General features: G+C 37.4%; 1 protein-coding gene across 1 annotated transcript; it reads left to right on the plus strand.

Annotated features, from left to right (window-relative positions):
* Nucleotides 1-271: 271 nt before the first annotated feature.
* On the plus strand, nt 272-5421 carry MORN2 (MORN repeat containing 2). The gene is made up of 4 exons (XM_006839378.1): nt 272-316; nt 721-827; nt 2813-2949; nt 5196-5421. The coding sequence occupies exons 3-4, from the start codon at nt 2813-2815 to the stop codon at nt 5296-5298; spliced, it is 240 nt and encodes a 79-aa protein (XP_006839441.1). The 5' UTR covers nt 272-316; nt 721-827; the 3' UTR covers nt 5299-5421.
* Nucleotides 5422-8044: the final 2623 nt, after the last annotated feature.

An 8044-nucleotide genomic window follows, 5' to 3' on the forward strand; every position in this document is an offset into this window, starting at 1 on the left:
CAGTTATGAAGGGAAAACTTTGTGGTGTGTAAATTATATATTAATGAAGTTATTATAATAAATAAACAAAAATAGATAATCTAGGCAAAACTGTTTATTTTCCCCAAGACCCTACAGTGAAAATGGGAAGGTCAAGTAGTTATGATGTACTTGGGATTGTATGTAGTGAGTCTATTTTGATAACTCTTAAAGCACACTTATTTTAAGTCTCATGACATAAAAATACTGAAACTTATGTGACTTTTCTTACATTTTTTTAAAACAGCCTCAGAAACTTATAAGATAAACTTTATATTTCCAAATGGAGACAAGTATGGTAAGAATTTTTTTTAAGTTACTTTTTCTATACGGACTAAAATAGCGTAAGAGTGGGAAGAAAAAAAAAAGAGAGACTGTCACATTTTATAAAAACTACTATCCAGATGTTAAATCTATTAAATGAAATAACTTAGAAATATTAATAGATAAACAGACTTAAATTCTAAACTATAATGTTAAGTCTAGTCAAAATGCCCGGGAAACCTATAGGAACTATCTATCCATCTTTCAGGTCCTTGGGTCTCATGGTTATAAGAGCTTCTGTGTCCATACATCTCCTCACCTTTGGTCTTACTGTTTTCCATTCTATGGGACAAAACAGCTCCACAGGGGTATAGTTGTGACTAGGTCTAGTCACACAGTGTTCCCATTTATCATCTTCAGTATTTCTCTCTTGTTAAGATGGTGACTGCACAAGAACATCTTCTGGAATCTTTGAGAGAAATGGAGTAGGGATTCATACCACCCAGAATGGAATTGTTTATACAGGAAGCTGGAAAGATGACAAGGTATTATTGTTGTTTTTATATTTTGAGAATGGGTAAGTAATCCTTATGGTTCTAAATATTTTACCATCAATTAAAAATGTATGACTAAACTATACAATTAAAACATCAAATATTTAAAATATATTAATATGGTGTGGTGCTGTAGGATAAGCACTGGACTGCTAACCACAAAGCTGGTGGTTCAAACTACTCCTTGGAAACCCTACACTTGGTCGTTATGAGTTGGAAGTGACTCGACGGCATTTAACAACAATAACAACAATATATGTTAGGTTGTTGTTGTTGTAAAGTGCCGTTGAGTTGACTTCGACCCATAGCAACCTGTATTAGGGTTTCCAGTGAGTTTGAACTGCAAAGCTTGCACTTCAAATGGCTTTGAAGTCTGGCCCATTAACCCACATCGCCACACCTGGGCTCCATATGTTAGGTGAGTAGTATTAAATCCATATAGAATTCATCATTATCATCTTCTCATCTCTCATTCACTGAGTAAACCTAAACCCATTGTATCCTCCTTTAGTCCTCATAACTTCACGAGGTAAGTGCCATCAAATTGATTCCCAATCAAAAACGCCCCAGCTGACATTAAGACTCCTGCTTTTCTTATGCAGGCTCTCAGGCCTAGCTTGCCTAGCTACCAAGTGACAAAACAAGAATGTATCCAGGTCTGCTTGAATGCAAATCTCCATTCTTAATAACTGCGTTATACTGTTTCCTGCACTAATTAAAGTGGTTCAGCTATAAAAGTTTATAATATCTTAAGGACCACTATTATCTTCTTGGACCCTCTAAATGTTCAGATGTCTTAGATCAGGAATATTTGATTAAGTAAGCTTTGTAGGTAGCTGTACCTGAAGAATAATGATGAAAATGTTTTTGGAAATAAAGGGTGATAAAATTATAGATGAAATAATTAATCTTATGGATTGAATTGTGGCCCACCAAATTATGTATTGTAAATTCTAACCTCTATTCCCGTGATTATAGTCCCATTTGAGAATGGGTTGTGATTGTATGTTAATAAGGAAGGGTTAGTGTAAGGTGTACTTTGAGTCAATCTCTTTTGAGATATAAGTGATTAAACAATAGAGCATAAGAGACATGGGATAAAATAGATGCCAAGACAACAGGGAGTTCTCTAAGGAACCAGCAGAAACTGAAGAGACAGTAGCTTCCTCAAGAGCCAATGGAGAGAGAGAAACTTTTTCCTCTAGCCAGCACCTGAATTCTAAATGGTGAGAAAATAAATTTCTGTTTATTGAGACCACTGACTTGTGGTATTTCTGTTAAAGCAGCACTGTATACTTAAGACAAATGTGTTCGTTATCTAGCACTGCTATAACAGAAATACCACAAGTAGATGGTTTTAACAAACAGAAATGTATTCTCTCAGAGTTTAGAAGACTAAAAGTTAGAATTCAGCGTGCTGGCTCTGGGGAATTGTCCTTGTCTCCTTTCAGTATCTATAGGCCCAGCAGTCCTTGGAGATCTCCATGTGTGAGCTTCACTGGGCAGGGACCCCAGATCCAAAAGACACACTCCACTCTCAGACCTTCTTTCATGATGATAATAGGTCCCCTTTTCTCAGCTCACTTTCTTGCCTTTTATCTCTTGTTGTAGGCTACACCCTTGGGTTTGATCAGGATCTTGGTGGGATTAAAGGTGGTGTGTTACTATGTGCCATCAAGTTGGTTCAGACTCATAGCAACCCTGTATAGAGTTTCCGAGGAGCAGCTGGTGGGTTTGAACTGCCAACCTTGTGGTTAGCAGTCCAATAATCCTCTTATTCATTTATCCCATCAGATCACATCATGGGGGATCATCACACAGCTGCCAAACCACGCAGAATCATGATCCAGCCAAGCCGACACATATTTTGGGGGGACACAATTCAGTTCATGACAACAGACTTATATGTGTACGTTTTTGTAAGGTTCTAAGAAAACATGATTAGTCGCTGAGGTCATTTCTTTTGCTACGAACAGATGAATGGCTTTGGAAGACTTGAACATTTTTCAGGAGCAGTATATGAAGGACAATTTAAGGACAATATGTTTCATGGATTGGGGACTTATACATTCCCAACTGGGGCAAAGTACACTGGAAATTTCAATGAAAATAGGTAAGCTTAGAATAAAGTCACTGTAGTTCTGAAAGATTCTCTTTTAGGCATGTTTGATTTAATATTATATTTGATGCCAAATTATCTTTTCTAAAATATTTCATTTCGAAAAATTATTAGATTACTTTGGGAGGGAAATTATTATAAAAGAAACTCAAATTGTAATAAACTTCGAAAAGGAAACAGTATTCTTGGTGATAATCTATTAGACTCTTCACTTATTTCCTCTTGACTTTTCTATTCTGTAGAACTTTTGAGCCAGTCTAAAATCCCTTCATTATTCTGACCTTTCTTTTTTTCATTTCCCATCTTCGTATTGTTCTTTATTTAGATGTAAGACCAAGGAAACTGGGTTCTTTTAGTACCAGGCTAGCTGGTGACTTGTCATTCATGTAACTAACTCTCTTATGACCACATCACTTTCTCTGTAAAATAGGATGAATTATAGTTTCCCTACCTAGCTCATAAGAACATGATGATAAGAAGGACTATGAAAACTAATTGAAAAAAAAGTTCAAGAAGCCTTCTAAAAAAGATTTTAAAAAATAGTGCGGGATTTCTGGTTAAAGAAGCCAAGTTAACATAGATTTCCCCATGAAATCCGTAAAAACAACAGTAAAGGGGTTTTACCTCATTTATTTTTAGAAAATGAAGATGGAGCAGAGTCTGAAAACAGTAAATAAAACTGTCTTTATTTGTAGGCGACTTGATCATCTATGTAAAAGACCCTCATGACTCTATCAAAAGAATTGTTGTTGTTGTTGTTACGTGCCTTCAAGTTGATTCCGACTCCTACCCTGTATAGGGTGGGTCTGAACTTCCGACTTTGTGGGTCAAAGTCCATTGCTGATCCTACAGCACCACACCAGAAGTCCAAAAGAATTATTAGAGGAAGTAAATGAATTTAGCAAGGTTACAAGAGACAAAATCATCATACAAAAATTAATTGTGTGACGCTGTGGGTTAATGCGCCAGACTGCAAAATCATTTGAACTGCAAGGTTGGTAGTTCAAGCTCATCACCTGCTCCTTGGAAAACCCTATACAGGGTCGCTATGGGTTGGAATCAACTCGATGGCACTTGACAACAACAACAACATATACTAGCAAAGAACAATTGGAAATGGAAATTTTAAAATAATTCATATATGTTGCTGTTGTTAAGGGTTGTCGAGTCAGTTCCGACCCCTAGCGACCCTGTATAGGGTTTCCTAGGAGCAGCTGGTGAGCTTGAACCACTGACCTTGCAGTTCAAACGGCTTTACAGTCTGGCACATTAACCCACAGCGCCACACCAGGAACCCAATATTATATATGTTATTGTTGTGAAGTGCCGTCGAGTCGATTCTGACCCATAGCGACCGTGTATAGGGTTTCCTAAGAGCAGCTGGTGAACTTGAACCGCCGACCTTGCAGTTCAAACGGCTTTGCAGTCTGACGCATTAACCCACAGCACCACACCAGGACTCATCATATATAGTAGCATCAAAATTATGAACTAGTTAAGGATAAATCACTGTTGTTTATGCCAAATTCATTTTCACTACTCCAAGGAGTCCAAGAAAACAGGGATCATATTTGTGCCTTTCACTGTTCTATAATCAGCACAGAAAACCCCATACCTAGTTGGTGGCCAATAAATAGTAATTGAATAAATGAAAGAAATAATTAAGTCAAATAACTAACTTTTTTTTTTTTTTCCTAACTGATTATTTTGGTCTTGGGTAAACTTGCAAACTTAGCTTATTATGACACTAAATTTTTGGACACACAGTTTCGAATCCTATGTGGTGCTGTGGGTTAATGTGCTGGACTGCAAGGTCAGTTTGAACCACAGATCAGCAGTTCAAGCTCACCAGCCACTCCTCAGAAATCCTATACAGGGTCGCAATGAGTTGGAACTGACTCTACCAGCACTTAACAACAACAACTTATTTCTTTAGGGAGGTGGTGTGGCACTATAGGATAAGCACTTGACTTCAAGGTCTGTGGTTCAATCTCACCATCCATTACTTGGAAACAGTATACAGGGTCACTATGAGTCAAAACCAACAGGATGCCACATAACAAATTTGTATAATGGTAAGGTTCATTTGTAACAGTAATATTTTGTAGGATATGATAGCACTTTGTAAGTGGAAAGATACAGTGTTTCAGCTATAGTATACAATATGCTTGAGAGCTTTGTATCTGGACTGTACATTTTTGTTCTTGGTTAATAAACACTCTTATTTCTGACCCATGCAGGGTGGAAGGCGAAGGACAGTATACTGACATACAAGGACTAGAATGGTGTGGTAACTTTCATTTCACAGCTGCTCCAGGCCTGAAACTAAAGCTACTCATGTAAATGTTCTGTATTGAAATTTTCATGTAGTAGAAGATGTTAGTTGCAAAGAAAGCAGCTAGATCTATCATCTGAAAGGACTTTGTACGTGATTTCCATGTTGCAAATTTCCAATAAAACCATCACTTACTTCTGTCTTTTTTCAAGTTTTTTTTCATCATCTTATCATTGGTTTTAAAAAATTATGTGATTCAATTGAGTATTAGCTTGTTTAAATAAATATCTAACTATCAGATCTTGGCAAAGTCAGTTCCCAAGCCTTTGTGTCAGTTTTGTCATCTTTGAAAAGTACTTATGTGCATAAGCACTAACAAGAATGGGAGAAAATATCAATCAAATACCTGATAAGAGTCTGTTGTTGTCTGCCTGTAGATTCTGACTCAGCAGCCCTATGCGACAGTAGTACTGCCTCAGGGTTTCCTATGCTGTAACCTTCACAGAAGTAAATTGCTAAATCTTTCTTCCATGAAGCAGTTGCTGTATTCAACCCATTAACCTTTTGCCAAAGCCAAGTGCTTTGGTTTAGGATCCATGCATTATGAAGATCTCTTATAACTCAACAAATAAAAAAAAGACAACACAATTAAAAAATGGACAAAGAACTAAATAAACATTTCTCAAAGAAGATAAACAAGTGGACAATAAGCATATGAAAAGATGTTGCAAATCAAAACCACAATGAGTTATCATTTTCTAACCACTAAGATAGCTATTTCCCAACCACTATGGTGTCCTGGTGTACCACTGTGGGCTAATGTGCTGGACTGAAAAATCAGTTTGAACCACAGGGTTGCTGATTCAAGCTCATTAGCTACTCCTCAGAAACCCTACATAGGGTCACTATGGGTCAGAACTGACTCAATAGCACTTAACAACATAATAACAACAAGAATGGTTATAACAAGAACGATAATAAATGATGTTGGTAAATATGTGGAAAAGTCAGAATCCCCAAATATTGCTGGTGGAGAATGTGAAATAGTGCAGGCACTGTGGAAAACAATTTCTTAAAAGTTAAACATAGTGATTCGAAGCGTGGTGAGACCTGAGGACTCCTAAGCCCATAGACAAGGACCTAGCCATAGAGGGCTAGAACTAAGAGGAAAGCTTCCAGCTGATAAGAAGTAAGGGGAGACACACAAGAATACCCACACTTTGACCTATCTTCAATGGCTTGATGATCAGAACTCAAATAAAGGAAGATAAAGAAATTTGATAAAGGAAACAAGTATAAATTGCTAAAATCTGATGAACTTGACCTATACTTGTGGATGTAGTAGTTCAAAATACCAACTGAGAGGGAAGGAGTCTTCACAGCAAGGATCAAACATTTACCCTCTGTACATAGGATTGATAGGGATGGGCAATTTAGAAATTGGCTACCTAAAATGTGGGGGATATAAATGCATGAAGTGGCTGACTTTCAAGTTTTCAAGAGGGAGTTTAGTTTCAGAGTGTGTGGGGGAAGGTAGAATCCCCATTGAATAGTTTTCATCTTGTTTAGATGGGTCTGGTGAAAGAAGATGGGCAAAGGATTCTTAAAATTCAATAGCAAGTAATTGTTATCATGACTAGTTGCGATTATCACAACTGTAAAGGTAGATATTTTGTAACATAAAGGGGAAAGTAATGAACATCTTACATTTCAGGAACAGAGTACTCTAGGACCATCAAGGGAGAAGAGCATGAGCGAAATGTGGGATCCTATCCAGAGAAGCAGCAATACCAGAGATGGAGGCAGAGATGAAGACCTGGAGAGAGAGAGCAATTGAGGACTGTAGACTCATGGAAACAGAAAGGTTGTATGCTGGCAGCCAGGAGGCAGGCTTGCAGAATGTGCCCTTGGGTGGTTTAAGTGATTATTCTTGAATGTTTTTGTGTACATCAAAAAAAAAAAAAAAAAAATAGGAGACTAGAAGCAAATACTATCAATGGTGATGCATGGAGGGGATTATAATCATTGCAATGATATGAAATACAATAGGATGAGTGCAAAACTGATGTTCTTCCATGTAAATTATTACTGAATGCACAGTAAAAGCTTTTTTATTTTTTATTTTTAAATTAAACATAGAATTATCATGTTGTCAGGTTCCAACTATAGCATAGAATGAAACACTGCCTGGTACTACAAGAGCCTCACGTTTGCTATATTGAACCAATTGTTGCTGTGAATCCATCTTGTTGGCGGACTTCCTTTCTTCTGCTGACTCTCTACTTTACCAAGCATTATGTCTCTCCAGGGTCTAGTCATTTCTGACCATATGTCCAAAGTACAAGAGGCATAATCTAGCCATTCTTGCTTCTAATAAGTATTCTAGTTGTACTTCTAACAAGAAAGATTTGTTTGTTCTTCTGGTCAATGGTATTTTTAATAATATTTTCCAACACTATAATTCAAATGCCTTGTTTCTTCTTCAGCCTTCCTTATTCATTGTCCAACTTTCACATGCATATAGTTGTTGTTAAGTGCCATCCAGTCAGTACCAATTCATAGCGACCTTATACACGGAACACTGCCCGATCCTGGGCCAGTCTCACTACTGTTGCCATGCTTCAGTCCATTGATGCTGCCACTTGGCCAATCCATCTTGTTGGGGGTTTTCCTCTTTTTCTATGACCCTCCACCTTACCAAACATGATATCCTTCTCCAGAGACTGGTCACTCCTAATATATGTCCAAAGTATGAGAGACAAAGTTTAGCCATCTTGGCCTCCAAAGAGCACTCTGGCTGCACTTCTAACAAAA

This window comes from Chrysochloris asiatica, unplaced genomic scaffold, assembly GCF_000296735.1.
Source record: "Chrysochloris asiatica unplaced genomic scaffold, ChrAsi1.0 scaffold00024, whole genome shotgun sequence".
NCBI lineage: Eukaryota > Metazoa > Chordata > Mammalia > Afrosoricida > Chrysochloridae > Chrysochloris > Chrysochloris asiatica.

What these genes read in the sequence shown, in the direction of transcription:
- MORN2 (XM_006839378.1), top strand. Translation starts at nt 2,813, where the DNA reads ATGAATGGCTTTGGAAGACTTGAACATTTTTCAGGAGCAGTATATGAA. An exon ending in GGAAATTTCAATGAAAATAG is followed by an intron (nt 2,950 to 5,195) that starts GTAAGCTTAGAA and finishes TGACCCATGCAG; the next exon opens with GGTGGAAGGCGAAGGACAGT.